Below are 19,456 nucleotides of genomic sequence, written 5' to 3' on the forward strand. Positions count from 1 at the left end.
GTTAGAAAGAAAAAATGTTTTACGCTGCGAAAACTGAATTATTTACACTAAAATAATTGATCGACTGTCTGTCAGGGCATATCTGTGGAGACTTTCTGTTATGGTTCAATTCAGGCAAAGAGGGAGGCACTTCCTATCAGAAAACCTTAACATTGGGGAATTGAAATACAAGCATCATCTCTAACAGGCCCGGTACACTGAAATTGGATCATAATGTGGTGCCCAATTCAAGCTTCAGAGACAACTAGCAATAATAAGTGGCTAATACAAACCAATAGAGACTCAAAAAGTAATGACCCAAAAAATAGATTTTTCAAATTAAAACAAAAGCTTTGGAGTTTTTGGAAACAGTGAATCCAGCTAAATTAATTTAGCAGTTGAAAAGTGACAATTTGCCATCATTCACTTACTAAGATTTAACACCTTAAAGTCCCATGTAAATTTAATAAGTTTCTAAAACCAATCTCTTAATAGGACAGGCTTGTAAGGTGGGACAAATAAATTGGGACAAGAAGGTTTCTAGTGTGATCTCCAGTACCGTTTGAGGTGAATGTACCAATATGGCAAAACCAATAATTTTAACAGCTGTACATGATGGTCTATTGCGTATTGTTTTCAACAGGAAGGAGACTGTATGAAGTTACTAACAAGCAAAAGAGGTGCACTCATTGATTAGACAAAAAAAACTAATTGAAGCCACTGGTTTAAACAGTCACCAAAAAGGGCACATTTGCATCATAATTGGAGAATCCCAAAAACAATTTGTCTCTTAAGATACCCCTCTGATTTGCTTGCCCAGCCATTTCTTACCTTTAACATCTGAACAACTCAACTAACCTTGTAAATGCTGCATTCTGCACATTTCGGTCACTTCTGAAGTTAAATAAGACAAAGTCTGATAACAGCGAAACATGCCTTTCTCTCAAGTGAATGACAATGTGTGCATATGTACAATAAAAACAAGATCATTCTGAGAGATTTGAATCAAAAATGACTGGGTAAAACAAAAATCACTAGAAAAACATGAATAAAAATAGAAAATTCAAAGTCTTGTGACGATTCCGAACATTCTGAGCTTGAGTCTATTGGCTCAGTCCTGGAACAGTGGACAGTCAGAGGTCTGATGTGAAAGTATCACATCTTCTCCTGAATGAAAGGGTGCTGAAGGGCTTGGTTGATGCTGATGCGTTTAGCTGGGTCCAGCATCAGAGTACCGTCCAATAGATCTTTAAGTTGCATGACCTTCTTTCTCTGATCCTCCGGTAACCTCTGACCTCCGATCATGTCCGCAAGCAGGTCTTTAGTGGGGTTAATGGTGCTCATCACAGTTACCTTCTCCTGAAAGTTTAAAAGAATTTGAGAGAGAAGGTGAAGGGCATGAAACAGGAAGCAAACTAGGGATGTCACAATTCTCAATATAATACTGAACCGTTTGGTACGACATCCACGGTTCAATACGCGCTTGTGTGAATTGTTTTATTTTTCTATTTTGGGTTTAAATAATTTCCATGCATTTTATTTCTTTCCGAATTTGCTCTGTTGGTGTGCCCGTGAGTTCACGCTCTGAGATCAGGAAACGCCTCTCCGTTTATAATGTGCATTTGAAAAAGCAACACAACTGCTCATCCTCCCTTGTAATGACTTGCAATGAGAAGCGTTTCTAAACCTGCTGTCCAAAAAAAAAAAAAAAAAACATAACATGTTCACTTCACAAAATCAGTTGAATGTTTGAAATGACTTTTGTGATCTGATGTGGCTTCTTATCACAGAATGAGGCAGATAATCTATTCTATATTGTAATAAAGGCTATGCCGATTAGCATTGATTTAAAATATATTTTATTATGTAAATACCCAAGATGGCTTGAACACCACAGAAACTATACATTGTTGCAGTCGAGTGTTTTTTGTCTTCATGTTTCATCATTCAAAACGTTTCCATTTTAATTCACCTACAGCAAGAGCTGGATGCCTTTTTCTGAATTAAGGATTTCCTGTAGCGTCCTGATTTCTATTACTTCTGTGATGCATATGTGGAGTTTCTGTGTGAGACTTTTATTCCTTCACTGGATATGATTCTTGATATCAGCAATTAAATTTTTACTAGTTAAAATGTTAATTCTTGATATCAGGAATGAGATTTCTACTAGTAACAATTGCTATTTTTGATATCAGCAATTACATTTCCACTAGTAACAATGTTAATTCTTGCTATCAACAATTCAATTTTCACTAGTTAAAATGCTAATTCTTGATATCAGGAATTACATTTCAACTAGTAAAAACTATAATTCTTGATATCCGTAATTGTATTTTCACTAGTTAAATGTCACCATAGGCTGGCATTCAAAATCAATTGTTGATATCAAGAATTGATTTCTTACTAGTTGAAATTCCAATTTCACATATCTGAAATACAATTCTTACTAGCAAAAACCTTTATTTTTGATATCAGTAATCACATGGTTACTAGTACAGACGTCTATTCTTGATATCAACAATTTAATTCTTGATATCAACAATTTAACTGTCACAAGTGACGATGTTCATTTCTGATATCATGAATGTGATTGTTACTAGTAACAAAAGTCATTTTAGATATCAGAAATTACCCTCCCAATTTTTTATATCAGAAATACATGTTCAGATATCAGAAATGAACATTGTCACTAGTGACAATTAAATTGTTGATATCAAGAATTCAATTGTTGATATCAAGAATTCAATTGTTGATATCAAGAATAGACATTTGTACTAGTAACAACGTGATTACTGATATCAAAAATAAAGGTTTTTACTAGTAAGAATTGTATTTCTGATATCACGAATTTATTTCTTACTAGTTGAGATTCAAATTTCACATATCAACAATTGATTTTGAATTGCAGCCTATGGTGACATTTTACTAGGGAAATACAATTACAGATATCAAGAATTATAGTTTTTACTAGTTGAAATGTAATTCCTGATATCAAGAATTAGCATTTTAACTAGTGAAAATTGAATTGTTGATAGCAAGAATTAACATTGTTACTAGTGAAAATGTAATTGCTGATATCAAAAATAGCAATTGTTACTAGTAGAAATCTCATTCCTGGTATCAAGAATTAACATTTTAACTACTAAAAACTGAATTGTTGATATCAAGAATTCATATCCCGCGAAGGAATAAAAGTAAAAACGGCTTGCCATATAAAGCAGATGTGTGCCGTTATCATAGTTGTGTGAAATGGGCATTGAAGTCAATTAGAAAACCAACACATGAAAGTGGAAACCAACACATGAACTGGAACGTACCCTTTCAGTCACTTTGTCTACCTCTATATACAGGAAGTTTAAGTTCTGGTCAAAATGTTGGTCTTTAAACAGGCCTTTCCGGATCATCTACACAACAATAAAAAACAAAACAACAAAAAAACACCATGTAAGAATCTATACATAAGACTTAAATGCCATAAAATGAGTAACAATTTAAAAACTATTCTTAATTGTAAATTACTTTAACTTTTACATGTAAGCTAAAAAAAAAAGGAAAAAGAAAAGCTGAACACTCTGGTTCAGTACCTTGTTGGGCATCTTGCCCTTCAGATCCATGGCCAGCTTCAGCATGTGGTTGTTGGAAGAGCCAGGGAACAGGATCTTCCCAGTGTATAGCTCATATAGGGTACAGCCGACTGACCACATATCAATGGCATAATCATACGGTTTTCCAATGACTGGGAAGGAAGAGAAAGTTAAATCCAATTACTAGGCCCATGCATAATTGGTTCACAAGTTCTGCTGTGGTTGTGGGTGGGAAAACAATCTGTGAAAACTAAAATATATTAATATGAATGTAAGCAAGCCTGCCAATCACACAACTACAATGCAACTTACCGATTTCAGGTGCCCTGTAGAATCTACTGACTAGGTACGGAGTGATTTCATTGTCAGCGACATGAGATGCAGAGCCGAAATCACAGAGTTTAAGAATGGTCTTTGATTCATTCACCTGCAGACAGAGTGAGTGAGTGAATGAATAAAATCTCTTGAGTCAGCAGCCATATAGATGATGCTCACCAATATGTTGTCTGGTTTGATGTCAGCATGGAGGATGTTGCAGCGTTTCAGTAGTTTGAGGGCCAGAAAGAGCTGCTGACTGTAGGAACGAACTGCCTTGATGTGCAGCCCCACATCTTTACCATACTTTTTCAGTACTTCGCGCAGGTTCATACTGAGAGAGACAAACATGGTGAAAACAGCTGACAATTATTAAATAATTAATGTCATTGGCTCCAGCAAATCTGTGCATTGGTATCAGCCAAAATATATAATGTATCTTTACCAATTTTCTCACACACATGCACACACAAACCACAGGCATAAAATACCTGAGAGGCTCAAACACCAAACAGAGATGTTGTTTGTGGTAAAAGTGTCTGAAGAGCCGCAAACAGTGAAATTTATCATCAGGATCTGCGTCATTCAGCTTCTTTAGAAACTCAAGCTCCTTCAGTCCAGTCTTCTGCCTGCAGACACAGCAAACAAAACCATTGAATGAATATGGCTTTCCCAGCCATGACTACGAGAAAATAGATATGGTGGAAACTTTCTAACATTTGGGTAAAATATAAAAGAGCACAAAGGCAAAGTCACAGTGACAGCCACTGTTTAGAGGAGTACTTACATTAGCTCATTGTTTCGGATGATCTTGACTGCCACCTCCTGGCCAGCCCGGGCAGTATCCCTAGCTCTGACCACATTACTGAACACACCCTGTCCAGTGTACCCATACACATCATACCGTTTGTCCAGTATCTCACCAATGTTCACACCTAAAAAGAGATGTTTTTAATAGTTCATTCTTGCATCTAAAATGCACTGCCTTTAGGAAAGAAGCAAGAGTTTGGAATAAAATAAGACTTACGGTAGTATCCTTCTGCATCAGTCCAGTTGTCCCTGAGATTGGGGTTCTCCTTAAAATCTTTACCAATGCCCGCAGCCCTCAGTCTGGCACTCTGTAATGGGAGTGACAAAGCAGTCAAATATCTCAAAGTAAACAACTGGTTTAATCTTAAAGCTGCAGAAAGGCCAAATAAGCTTACATCAAAATCTGCAGCAAACATGTCATCTGACTCAGTGAACATGTCAGGTGCTGAGGGCTTCTTTAGGTTGGCTCCTGCATAAAAGACAATAAAGAGCTTACAATCAATCAATAGCTTACAAATTGTTTGATGTGTCTTTATAGGAAAAAGACCATCCAGTTGTAACACGTTAAAATTGCCCCACATTTTCTGAAAACTGCTCAAGCAAGAACCCTGCTAAAACCCAACTGTAATAACCAAACCCAGTCAGAGTACAATACCTTCTTTCTCCTGAGCGATGAGGTTGTGCTTGGCCTTGATGTTGGCCTCAAAAGTGTTTACATTCTCCCGCTCGTATTCCTTCACATCGGCTGCTACCCGTTCCAGGATGTCATCAGGGGAAGGTGAACGACTGCGGGTGCTGCTCTGAGGACTGCTCGGCTCTGACGCCATGGAGCCCATATTACTGTCCTCATTTACAGCTTTATATTTCTATATCAAAACAGAACAGAGTTTTATGGATCTATAATCTGATCATGTTCTCTGAAAAGGAGCTAAGTTACAGTCTTTCAGAAGAATTTGCTATATTGTGTTACCTGCACAATAGCAAGTCGCTGTTGTCGTCGCTGCTCAATCAGAGCCTCTTCATCCTCCTCTTCTGCATCAAAGTCCTCCAGCCTAAACATATTCATTAAGGTGAATTTCACATCAGTCAAAAGACTCAATCACTTCAATGACAAGATTAGTACCATTAAATACAGCTATATAAATCAAATAGGGATGTTACAATACAATCAAGACAATTTTATTACTACAGAAAAATATATTTTACCATAAAACATGCACTAAAAACTCTTACAGTCCCCAAACTTTTGAATGGTAATATATTATAAACATTCTCTGAGGCTCACCAAAGTCTACGCTGTAAAAAATTGCTGTAAAAACTGCCAAATTCTGACAGTAACATACTGTTTTCCATTTAAAGTGATGTACTGTAAAAAAAATGCATTCTGGACAATATTCTGCACAGTAAGCAAATGCTGTTAATTTACAGCCCATTTTCAACACTAATCTTGTGGTCCAGTGTAGTGTTAATTTTGTCATCTATTTTTAATTTAGTCTTATGGTGTGTTCACACCAAAAGCGAATTGAATTATTCGCGTGAGTAGATTACATACAAAGTCAATGCAAAGAAGCAAATAGAGGCGAATTCGCGCCGGGCTATGCAGATGACAGGAAATGTGCGATGCGTTTGACGCGAACGTGCTATATTCGCCTCAAGTCTTCCACACAAGTTGAAAATGTTCAACTCAAGCCGAAAATTCGCATGACACATTGTCACGTAAGCCAATCAGCGCTGGAGGTGGTTGTCATCCAGGTGCAGTTCCTTGACAAGACTGTGAAATTCACAGTTTTGTGCACCCTGAACTCAGCCACGTTGGCATTTGGCTTTCCGGCGTATTTGGGGCTACCACAAAAATGGGTGTAAAGCAGGCTCAATTTTAATTGCAATGATTGTCGTGACCGTGTCTATAGTGTCATTGTGTCGCCTGCCAATGACGTCATACACCCTCGATTTCCGGTTTTGTTTTGTAGAAAACATGGAAACACCAAAGACGCTTTAATATGCTATGCATTTTATTAGACAGGTGACGACCGCACAGAGTAGCATTTATAACAGACCGTTCAAATGAATCAAGTATGATAAAACAGCACTGCTTAAGCGGTCGACTGTGGCATAATAAAAGCTCCGCTGCTTTCGAGCCGTGTGTTGCGCTCGTTCAGCAGCTTCATTTTGCTTCGACGGCTTTCCGCCTCACTCTGCTTCATACTACGACGTTAATAAATCTTTAATACATTAGCTCATCCATGAACATGATTTCTGCCCGAGTCCCATCAGATTGCTTTGGCTGTGGGGATGAAGACGACAACATGATTCCACACTCAATCACGGCGTCATCTAACTACGCCTTTGTTTCTTTGTTTTGAATACGTGCCCTCTAGTGGCAAAAAATTACACATTGTGCCTTTAAAACAACAGCAAAAAAAACAAAAAACATTGTAAGTAACGTTACAATCAGCAACCACTATCGCAAACAATACAGTCGAGATCCATTACAGAACACGGACTGGCTGAATGACACTTTCATTTAAACAGAATACCTCAAATGGAGATTGCTGAACTCTTACTTGTACAGTACTATACGTCATGTTTTCAGATCACGGCACCTCCGCAGAGAGAGTGCGTGAATGGTTGCCAGATTGCATAAAGCAAAAAGCCGGGCAGAGTAACGTACGTATCCGTTTAACAGTAAAGCTCTGATAGGGGGATTTGAGCTCTTGATATCTGGTAACCGCAAACATGAACGCTCGCTTAATAGAGTCTTGTACTGCAGTCTGAAATGTTTTGAATCCACTTTTTTCAACAAAAATAAAAAAGATTTTGGTAAAGTTTTTGTTTTTAACTACATTTTAGTCTCGTCTTTTTTGTCAACAATATTGCATGTTCATTTAGTCTCAGTTATCGTTTCATGACCTTATCTCGTCATCGTCTCATTTTCTTCAGGGGAAAAAACAGTTAACGAACATTTTTCATCATAGATTTAATTTTTCCTCAGATTAAATTAACACTAGTTAATTTGAAACAATAGCACAATGGCGGTGAACAGGTGTTTCACAGGAGTTTGAGTACAAGTCTTTGCCTGTCTGTGTTCATGGCACTCATGACAGAAATGTGTAGAAAACAGAAGAAAATAAATTGAAATCACTCCAACGGTGAGTGTTTATAAGTGAATGATTATAAAAGCATTAAATGGAGAGGATAAAACCCTGTTTATCACTGTAATACATAATTTATTCCCAATTGTGTGCTTCTTGGTGACACTCATCCTGATGGTTTTGTTGCTCATTGTCAGGAGAATAAAAAACAAACAAACAAACAACTGGTCAAATATGTTCTTAAATGTTATTAAATATTAAACTTTTAAAATGCACTTTCTTTTAATTGTATGAGCTTTATATATTAATGTTCTTAGTATACAGATTAATAATGCTAAATGTAGATCAGAAACGTCTCGTCACATCTGGTTTGAATAGCTAGTTACAATCATAGGTTATAGATTGATAAAAAGTAAAAAAAATAACTATTTGCAGCATTGTTGTTTTCTGCTGTTTTAGTGAAAGTAATCTATAATTTTGTGTTTTTGTTGTTGCTAAAATAACCACATCATCCGCAGCTCTTGAACTTGGTGCCGGCATGCGTCCGGAGAGAGAGAAAGCGCACGGAGCTGGAAGGGCTTGAATAAGGCGCGTTTGGCTTCAGATAAAAATACTAGAGGATATACCGCTGAAAGATATTTACCATAAACGAGCCGGAGCGCTTATGAGATCTGCTGCGCTGTTTTGATGCGCTACTCACTTAAAATGGTGCAGCTGTTACAGCTCGCGGTCCGGATGGATGCCGGGATGCGGATGTGGTCCCCCTTTTGAATATCAGTTATATAAATATTTAAGGGTAAAAGACTTGAGTTGCTTTTAAAATATTCACAAGTCCTTTTCCTCGAGTCAAGTCTGGAGTCATTTCAAGTCGAGTCTGAAGTCTATAAAGATGCAACTCGAGTGCGACTAGAGTCCGAGTCACTAACTTGAGTGCCCATCTCTGGCCTAAGCTGTTTAGAAATTTGCCATTCAAACCAACCTCAAGCCAATCAGCAAACAAAAAAAAATTCATATAAATTTTTCTAAACAAGAAAAAGCATTTCATGCTAACTACAAGTTGACAAAGAAATAGAAAATGCGCTTTGATGCATCCAGTGTAGAGGTGGCGTTAGGATGTGGCAGACCATTTTCTTTTTCAGTTTTAGCTCATACAACTTGTGTAAACTCGCACCGGATGGATGCCGGGATGCGGATGTGGTCCCCCTTTTGAATATCAGTTATATAAATATTTAAGGGTAAAAGACTTGAGTTGCTTTTAAAATATTCACAAGTCCATTTCCTCGAGTCAAGTCTGGAGTCATTTCAAGTCGAGTCTGAAGTCTATAAAGATGCAACTCGAGTGCGACTAGAGTCCGAGTCACTAACTTGAGTGCCCATCTCTGGCCTAAGCTGTTTAGAAATTTGCCATTCAAACCAACCTCAAGCCAATCAGCAAACAAAAAAAAATTCATATAAATTTTTCTAAACAAGAAAAAGCATTTCATGCTAACTACAAGTTGACAAAGAAATAGAAAATGCGCTTTGATGCATCCAGTGTAGAGGTGGCGTTAGGATGTGGCAGACCATTTTCTTTTTCAGTTTTAGCTCATACAACTTGTGTAAACTCGCCTTAACCAAACACCCCCCAAGAACACCTCAGCACCCCCCTTTCAAAAATATTGCTTCCAGCCCCCCGAACGCCCCTGTTGAGAAACACTATATTATATGATATATTATAAAGCACTATTATAAGTAATACATAAGGTAATAAAGTTGATGTTTTATTAAATAATCGGCATCAAACAAACAATTCTTATTCTCAGTGATTAAAATTGAAACAAAAATAATGAAAAATGACTGCACAATCACCAATCAGCTGGCTATATGCACCATAGATGTGAATAGGTAGAAGCCCCATTCGACTGCGCCAAGCATGTAGACGCGCGTCCGCCATCTTTAACGGTCAACTTGAGGTTATTCACCATAATAATCAATGAATATTCGAAGATGCCACAATCCTGCACAGCCGATGCTTGTAAAAACCACCGGAATTTAAATTCCAGAAGAAACGGGATAACCTTTCACAGGTGAGAATGTGTTGGTTTGTGTTTTTAAATGTATTAACTCGATATTACAAGTTTTGAAACACTGGTAACTTCTTACTGCTATGGTGAAATGACATCAAGTTGACCCTTCGAATATGGTGAACGGCTTACATATAGCTGCCCATAGTAACAGTCACTAATGAGGCATCTACGTACACATATCTATGATATGCACTGAATGTAAATAGCCAATGAACAAAAAAAAGAAAGCACTTTTCCTTAGTGCACGTTTCCATGGTGACTCGTTGCTCTGTTGAGGATGTCTTGTGTATTAACTATGAACATACTCCCGGACGTGCTTTTATATAAGACATAAGACAATATTTGAATAAATAATAATAACAATAATAAATATAGCTGCAAGCAGCAATGACCGGGGTTCAAGCAGTTAAGGCATTTAAGCACATAAGGAAAAAGATTTTGTTAACATGGCTGTAACCCCTTAAATCAATGATTAAAAATAGCATTTTTGGCAAATGCAGGTAATTTACCAAAGAAATATGATGATTTTTAACAGTTATGACTTTTATAGCGCCACCTATGGTCCGATCTCCATGAAATTTTGCATGCTTGTTAAGAGTGATCTGACACATGTTTTCACCAAGTTTCTATTTGCAGCAACTGATGGGGTGCTGAATGCTGCACGCACGTGCAGTATTGTCCTTTGTTTAAATCCTTGCCGGTTAAACATTCATTCACGTGTTGTTCTGACATGCACACTAGGCCTGTACAATTAATCGCAAAACAATCGCGATTTAAGAACATGCCATTTCTAAACCGCATAAGGCTGTGATTTTATTTATGTTCTTGTGCGCATGTTTAAGATGTTAACCAATCAGAGTTCACTCAGCGCATCGCGCAAATTATGATGAAGCGGAGCGGGAGATCAGAATAGGCAAACGGGAGGAAAGAACATAACATTTGGATAGCACTGCGTGCTTGAAATACTAATAAATTAAATTATTTGCAGCAACTGATGGGGTGCTGAATGCTGCACGCACGTGCAGTATTGTCCTTTGTTTAAATCCTTGCCGGTTAAACATTCATTCACGTGTTGTTCTGACATGCACATTAGGCCTGTACAATTAATCGCAAAACAATCGCGATTTAAGAACATGCCATTTCTAAACCGCATAAGGCTGTGATTTTATTTATGTTCTTGTGCGCATGTTTAAGATGTTAACCAATCAGAGTTCACTCAGCGCATCGCGCAAATTATGATGAAGCGGAGCGGGAGATCAGAATAGGCAAACGGGAGGAAAGAACATAACATTTGGATGCAGGTCAGAATAAAAATTATTTGGTGCCAAAGAGAAATTCAACATCAGTCGTTTGAGAGTATTTTGGATTCAGGAGAGAAGACGCGTCACAGAGCAAGGTAATTTGCAAGACCTGTGAAATGATTAATTGCAACAAAACAGTGCAATACTACAAACCTGTTCCAACACTTAAAACAGCGCCATAAAAAAAAACTGTATGATCAATGCATGTCGACAAAGTCCATCGAAACTAACAAAAGCACACCTCAAAGCCAGCCCGAACTGACTGAACAAGTATCCATCATTCAAGCATTTGCAAGCGTCACGCCTTAAGAGAAAGGATCAAAACGCACAAAGAAATTACCGACGCAATCACCTATCATATACAGTGGGGAAAAAAAGTATTTAGTCAGCCACCAATTGTGCAAGTTCTCCCACTTAAAAAGATGAGAGAGGCCTGTAATTTTCATCATAGGTATACCTCAACTATGAGAGACAAAATGAGAAAAAAAAATCCAGAAAATCACATTGTAGGATTTTTAAAGAATTTATTTGCAAATTAAGGTGGAAAATAAGTATTTGGTCAATAACAAAATTTCATCTCAATACTTTGTTATATACACTTTGTTGGCAATGACAGAGGTCAAACATTTTCTGTAAGTCTTCACAAGGTTTTCACACACGGTTGCTGGTATTTTGGCCCATTCCTCAAGAGCAGTAATGTTTTGGGGCTGTCGCTGGGCAACACAGATTTTCAACCCCCTCCAAAGAACATGGTGCCTGCGTACATCGTCAGTAAAGACGGCTTCCGAAGACTAATACAAACACTCGACAAAAGATACCAGCTGCCATCTCGCACTCATTTCACACGAGTTGCTATTCCCGAAATGTATGAGAAATAAGGCGGCGTTGAATATGAACTTAAGCAGGTGAAATATTATGCCACAACCACAGATATGTGGTCCAGCAGAACGATGGAGCTGTATATGAGTTTAATGGTCCATTATATTAATGACAACTTTGAAATCAGAAGTCGATGCTTGCAAACTGCATACTTTCCAGAAGATCACACTGGAGAAAATATGTCTCAAGGTTTAAAAGAAGCTTTAGCATCATGGGGACTTTGTGAAAAGAAACACGTGTCTATCACCACAGACAATGGATCTAATATAGTGAAGGCTGTCACTTTGAACAACTGGACACGATTGCAGTGCTTCGGACCCAGACTACATTTGGCAATTGGTAAGTTACATTTTATTATTCATTATATATTTATTATCCATATAAAGAATATTAGGACACTTTGTAGGACAATTTTTATTAAGAAACTAATTTTGCAAAGAGGTTTAATATAAAAATATATTATAATGTTTTGTACTAATGTACTGTAGTAGTTTAACTTGTACAATAGTTGGCATTAGCTAACATTAGCCAACAATGAACAATTTAGCTTTTCAGCATTTATTAATTATTGTTAATGTTAGTTCATGTCAATACAGTTATTCATGTTAGTTAATGGTGCATTAATGTTAACAGTGACCATGTTTGATTTTAATAATGTATTAGTAAATGCTAAACTTAACATGAACTAACATTAATAAACGCTGTATTAGTATTGTTCACTGTTAGTTCATTTTAGCTAATGCCTTAACTAATTGTTAACAAATAGCACCTTATTGTAAAGTGTTACCCAATAGTTTTATATTTAAATGCATGGCATACTTACAATATAACACATTTTCATCATGTTTTGCAATTATTATTATTATAATTTTTTTTTAGAAAATGCAATCAAGGATGAACCTGGCATTTCCCGAGCCAATGGCTTGTGCAAAAATATTGTGGGACATTTTTCCCACAGTTCGAAAATAAAAAATAAAAATTATGTTAGCCGAAGCCCAGGAAGAACTTCAGCTTCCACAACATGCCCTCATAACATCATGCCTGACTAGATGGGGCTCAATGCAACAAATGATAGACCGGGTATTGGAGCAACAGAGGGCATTGTCTCAGGTCCTTTCAGCTGACCGTAAAACAAGACACCTAGTGCCACAATGGCAAAACACAGATGTTCTAAAATCTGTAAGTAAGGCATTGGGTCCATTTCAGGAGTTAACGAATGCCCTTTCCAGTGAAAACTACATCAGTGTGTCCTACGTGAAACCAGTTCTTCATCTGTTGAACACAAAGATACTTGGAGTGGAGGATGAAGATACGGACCTGACAAAGACTATAAAATACAAAATTCTTAACTACATCAACAAACATTGAGCATGAAACTACCCAAGAGCTTCTGGATATAGCAACATTTTTGGATCCAAGATTCAAAACCAGCTTCACTGATGTGGATAAACTTCTTAACATTAAAAGGGGTCATATGATGCTGCTAAAAAGAACATTATTTTGTGTATTTGGTGTAATGAAATGTGTTTATGCGGTTTAAGGTTAAAAAAACACATTATTTTCCACATACTGTACATTGTTTCTCCTCTATGCCCCGCCTTTCTGAAACGCATCGATTTTTACAAAGCTCATCGGTCTGAAAAAGCGAGATGTGCTCTGATTGGCCAGCTATCCAGTGCGTTGTGATTGGCCGAATTCCTCAAGCATGTGACGGAAATGTTACGCCCCTTACCATATATTGTGATGCCTGCTGCAACCACATGTGACGACTCCAGGCTGGACTCCGCTTCGTCCACGGTGAAAGCCGATCTGGTGATCGACAGCGCGAAGTTGAAGTATTTCCTCAGCAACCAGCAAGGATCACCTCCAGGCATGACTAAGCGATATCGTCCTCTTTTGGAAGGCCAAACAAAGTAGTTTCGCTTTCACAACGAAGCACACAGCGTCTTCACGACATGGCGGCGGCGGCAACAATACTACAGCGAGAATAAAAGTTAGCCTTCTTTCTTTGCGTGAACATTTGGGCGGCGTTATGCAAATCTTCCCACATCGTGACGTAGATATGTGGGGGCGTGTTAGAACGAGCAGTTTTAGGTAAGTGCGGCTGACTCTTAACTTTTATAAAGAATCTCTCTTTGGATTTGAGACTTTAGTCTTTGCAACTTTACAGATCTTTTTTATGCACCAGGAGCTTGTAACACTCCAAAGAGAACGGAAAAATGGAAAAATCGCATCATATGACCCCTTTAAGGCAAGGGTCATGTCTGATATGGAAATTAGTTCGCACAAGGTGAGTTAATTTATGTAAACTGGATGAAACTCTTTTCTAAACACTTTATGGCTTTTTAATCTTTTTCTGTTCTGTATGTCAAAGGATACATCTGAATCTGTGAGTAGCACAAGCAGAGAGAATCCTGACATCGACCTACCTCCCCCAGGCAAAAAAAGCGAAGTCTTTAGGAAGCTTCTTCAAAATGACATCAGCCATGCCAGCAGCTCTGCAACTTGAAGCCATAGCCTCGGAGTTAAACAGCTACCTGCTTTCTCCATCCATTGACAGTGAGAAAGATCCTCTAAAATGGTGGAGACTCCATCATATACATTTTCCAAGAATGAGCAGGGTTGTACAAAAGTATCTTTGTATTCTTGCCACCAGCTCACCTTCAGAGAGAGTGTTTAGTACTGAGGGAAATGTGGTGACATGTCACCGTTCATGCTTAAAACCAGAAATGGTGGACATGCTGGTTTTTCTTGCAAAAAACCTTTAAGAGAACAATCTATTTTTTGGTTTTGAATTGTTAGTGTTTATTTATTGTTATGACTGGAGTTTAGGTTAGTTCATCTTAAAGAGCAGGTCATATGGTATTTTAAAGTGTCCTAAAATTGTGTTGGAGTCCCCTAAAACAGGTTTAAAATGCATCTAAGGTTAGAAAACATTTCTATTAAATGTATATTCTCAGAAAATTAGAGTCATTTGCCAATGATTTCTAAACGGTTTGTTCCAAGCAAGTTCGGAGCAAACCCTTCCCTTCCATAAGCCTACTCTGCTCTGATTGGTCAGCTGGCCAAGCCTGCTGTGATTGGCACAGAGAGGAGTCCTTGAGCAAGTAAGCGAGTGCTACCATTGACAAAGCACCTAAAACAATAATGGTGGGTTTTTGGTTAAATTTTATTAATCAAAAAGCATGTCTTATTAATTACAATCATGAAACTTAAACAATTTAACTTCAATTTATTAAAAGTTTAACAAAAATTACATGTTCAGGGCCCAACCTTATGTTTTATTGTTACCAAATTCTGTTTTAGCATGTCTAATTATTTAAAAGCATAAAAACAAGTTATATAGCAAGTTAATAGCCTTATGATTTTTTGCTCAGAAATTCTGTGTTGTGTATTTAAATTTTTTAAGGCATAAACATTAATTTAATCTATCTTTTAAGTAATGAAAATTAAACAAATTTATTTTTTTTGGAAAATAAAGGTAATTTAATATTACAATTAAAACATTGAAGAAATATTGTATGACTATTCCTTAAAAATAAGGTTTTAATAATTTTAGTAGTAGTAGTAGCAGCCTATTACGTACATTCTACTGAACAATAGTAATATATTTCTGCAAACACCTTCAAGTTAAACCAAACTTTTATTTTGACGGGCTGCCGTGAATACCTTCCTTTACATTTCTGTGTGTATATGATATGAGGATAGTTTTACTCAAATGAAACGGTCAAATGCTCATGAAGTGAGTTCTGGAGATGTTGTTCATGTATTTATGTCCTCATTTAGTGAGACAGCAGATGCTAAAATCAAGCAAGCACCACGCACGCTTCAGTAAGAGTGGTAAATAAAGCCGCACGTCTGCGCCATTCATTAACACAGAGACACGCAGAATTAATATTTAAATTGTCATTTTGCGGCTTAATATTTACAAACTAGTGGGAGTGCGCGTACATGTGTGTGTGTGTGTATGCGCGGGCGGAACTCCGCTGTGCACGATGCAGAGAGCGTGACCAAAACGTAGAGACCGAAATGACATGCCTTCGTGTAAATAAGATAAATAACATATGGCTATTTAGTTTGTTTAATAAAAGAACAAGGTATAGATCTGTTCTATTGGAAAGGTAACTTTAAATGACTTCTGTTGTGATCTGGCGCTATAGAGAAAATATAATTAAATAAAATTAACTTGACCTTCAAGGGTCAACCTTTCAAACATTGAAAATGTACACAACGTATCAATCGTACTTACAGGTTGTAGGGCTGTGCGATTTGGAGGAAAATATCAAATTGCGATTTTTTTTGACAGATATTGCGATTGTAATTTTGTTATAATTCCCATTATAACCCTCAAATCCATTACATTTTTTATTGTGTTTTGGGACGGGTTCTATTGTTTTGTTTTTTCAGCAGGCAAGATTATAATGGTATAACTACATTTACAGAATTAACTTAATTACTGAATTTCACAGAAAATATTTGTTTATTTTTTATAAATAAAGAACTGCATTTCTTAAGTCAATTATTAAAGTATTACATATGCTGATTTTTTCATTTTAAGTATTTGGGATTTTAAGAATAAGTGGAAAATGTGCTGAATGTTTCATTTCATCCAAGTGAAATTAGCAAGCAGTTAGACTGAATTTACATTAGTTTTAAACGCGGAGCCAGGCGCAAGTCGACACAGGTTGCGCGCATGCGTCAAGCCTCGTCCATACTCAATTAGGTATAACTGCAGACCGGAAATCTCCAAAATGGGACATGAACTCCAAAAGTGGGCAGAGCCAAAATGGGGTGGGGTCTCTTCGCGCAAAGAGTTTCACCATTGGCTCTGGCTTCGGCCAATTGTTATTGACTTACATTTCAAAATAAAACTTTATAAATTAAACATTGTTTCTAGTTGATCTAAAATAAAATATGCTATATAAATAAACATTCTCAGTGAGAGCAGAGCCCAAATCTCGTGGCCAGTGGTGTTCGGACTGGAGTTTGAACCTCTGCTTCATGATATAAACAGGAATCACCCACAAGCTCTCCCGCGAGCCGTACCAGCACAGCGCAGGGGGGAGATTTTACTCTATCGCTTTGTTCCAAGCAACGGGGGCATCCCAGGGCACGAAATTCGCAGGGTATGAGGGGGTAGTGATGCTGGGTGTAACTAAAAAGGGGCCATTGTACGGTGAGGTCCGGTTTGGGAGTTACGGAACGATCTCATATCGCATAATCTTATTAACCGTTTATCTCCTGAACTGCAACTTTCTTTACCAGCTATTCAGCGCCAATCCCGCCGTGCAGTCAATTTCGCTGGTTAAGGTTAGGGCCAGGTGTGGGGGGTTAGCATTTTTTGTAGCATAGTGTAAGAAATCAACACTTTAATTGACACCCAATAAAAACTTTAGAATCAGCTGTGGGGCGGAGTTTGCGCTGAAGTGGATTGGGGGAAAAATTGCACATGCGTGTCATGTGCCTGTCTGTCAATGGGAGGAAGCCACACCCTATTTTGGAGCTTCCACCCCGTTTTGGAGTTCCCACCCCCATTTGGAGATCTCCAGGCTGCAGTTATACCCTTCTCTCCATACTGTCAGATGCGCTCGCGGAGACTTGCGGAGCCGGGTGTGAGTATTAACGAGCATTATGAGACAGGCTGCGTGAGTGCGGCAAGCGTGAACGGCTCGTCCGTGAAGCGGGATTCGTGCCGCGTGGGGCAGAGAGGAGCGAGTATGAGAAGCATTCACAGACAAAGGATGTGTGCGCTCTCTTCTGAATTGAGAATAGCGAACATGCATCAAACTTATTTCAAATTAATCTGTTGGGGAGATAAAATGTGTAAATGTGTAAGAACGTACTAACAAAAACATCTAAGAATGTATCTTTTATTCACCAGTACTGAAAACAAAAAACTGAAAACAGGAAAACAGAGGGAGCTTTTGATATGCGCTGTGACGCAGCTCTTGGAAATTACCTTTTTTATTCGTTGTCTGTCATTTCAAAGCTTAAATTTCATGCGTTTTTCTTTGCCTAACTATCGATCTGACCCAGTAGACGCCACAATCCCACTCTGTCTTTTTCCCGCTTTTTTTTTTTCTTTAATGGTGGGTGTTTACACAGTTGGCTAGAGCAGTGCTGATTGGGGAGAACAGAGGTGCGCTCACTCTACTGGTTAGTAAGACTGCAACTCAAGGCTGGCAGTCATGCATATGCTCTGGAACAGAGTAATATCATGTCCATATCGCAGGCTTTGCGATTAGGAAATCGCAACGTCTCAAATCGCGATTTTGATTCGATTTCGATTAATCGCACAGACCTGTCAGGTTGTGCTTTGGAGAGCTTGTTAGTCCAAATTAAGAAGATAGAAGCAGCCAACAAAGATAAAAGCCAAGATTAGAGAATCAGTCCTTGGTAAAATGACATGCACACAACAAAAGGATCGAATTGTATTTCTGTGGTATCCTTGAACACAGCATCTTCTCAACATGATGTAAACGCACTAACTAGCGGAAGTGTTTGTGGGCAGGTCAGACTCCATTCATATTTCACGGGCAGGCGGGGATTATGCAAATGTGTTACCCAGTGACGTATACCCAGTAACAGGCAAAAGATTAGAAAATATGACGACTCGTTAAGGCGATTCAGAATCGACTCTCTCTTTGAGAGACAATTATCTTTATTTATCATGCACTTTTTTGATTAACAGATGGATGCAGATGGTTTTCATTTAAGGATAGCTACGTTATAAACTACAAAAGAGATATTTTTCAAAAACCCATAAGACCTGCTCTTTAATTTATTTTATGTTGTCTGTTTTTAAGACACAATTTATTACAGTTTTGTTTATCAAGCTGTTAATACTGTTATTTCATTGTAAAATGTTTTGTTAGGCACTTCTTGTGCACTGAATACATTTAGAATGTAGCATATTTGAAAAAGCAAAAACAATTGCCAAAATCGCAAATAAAATCGCTGTGCAAATAATCGAATGCGATTTTCATGCGCATCTCGTCAGTAAAGCCGGTTCTGTGATTATTTGCACAGCCCTAAATTGCAATATTCATTAAAACAATCGCAATATGATTATTTTGTCCACATTGCACAGCCCTAATGCACACTAAACAACCTGGCAAACAGCGCCCGATTACTGGACTAAATTACCTTACGCATCTGATTGCGCTAATACTGTCAAAAACACACAAGATGTACATATAAACAGTTGGTTATGTCTAAAGTGAAAGTAAACAGTTGAGAGAAAAATGTGCCTGTATTTTAGATGTGTGCAGCTCTTAAAGCAACAGCAGACTCTCTCTCTCTCTTCCTTGCTTGCTCCCTTTTTTTATCAGGGGATGCCACAGCAGAGTGATTCAGTGTGAAACCGATTTGGCACATGTTTTACGCCGGATGCCCTTCCTGCCACAACCCAGCCCTGAGAGAACACAAAC

At 37.9% G+C, this 19,456-nt stretch overlaps 1 protein-coding gene across 2 annotated transcripts in view; it reads right to left on the reverse strand.

Annotated features, from left to right (window-relative positions):
- Positions 1-617: 617 nt before the first annotated feature.
- The window catches only part of LOC107598186 (serine/threonine-protein kinase PRP4 homolog), a 61,393-nt gene continuing 42,554 nt past the window's right edge, over positions 618-19,456 (reverse strand). For both annotated transcript variants that reach the window (XM_016289463.1, XM_016289461.1), the window contains 11 exons: positions 5,659-5,740; positions 5,344-5,554; positions 5,084-5,157; positions 4,906-4,996; positions 4,666-4,813; positions 4,370-4,507; positions 4,059-4,212; positions 3,876-3,990; positions 3,564-3,715; positions 3,297-3,383; positions 618-1,338 (listed from right to left, as the gene is read on the reverse strand). In XM_016289463.1, the coding sequence (XP_016144949.1) occupies positions 1,135-1,338; positions 3,297-3,383; positions 3,564-3,715; positions 3,876-3,990; positions 4,059-4,212; positions 4,370-4,507; positions 4,666-4,813; positions 4,906-4,996; positions 5,084-5,157; positions 5,344-5,554; positions 5,659-5,740 (1,456 nt within the window). In that variant the 3' untranslated portion in view covers positions 618-1,134. The remainder of the gene's footprint in view (positions 1,339-3,296; positions 3,384-3,563; positions 3,716-3,875; positions 3,991-4,058; positions 4,213-4,369; positions 4,508-4,665; positions 4,814-4,905; positions 4,997-5,083; positions 5,158-5,343; positions 5,555-5,658; positions 5,741-19,456) is intronic.

Source organism: Sinocyclocheilus grahami, unplaced genomic scaffold (genome assembly GCF_001515645.1).
Source record: "Sinocyclocheilus grahami isolate Dianchi unplaced genomic scaffold, SAMN03320097.WGS_v1.1 scaffold247.1, whole genome shotgun sequence".
Taxonomy (NCBI): domain Eukaryota; kingdom Metazoa; phylum Chordata; class Actinopteri; order Cypriniformes; family Cyprinidae; genus Sinocyclocheilus; species Sinocyclocheilus grahami.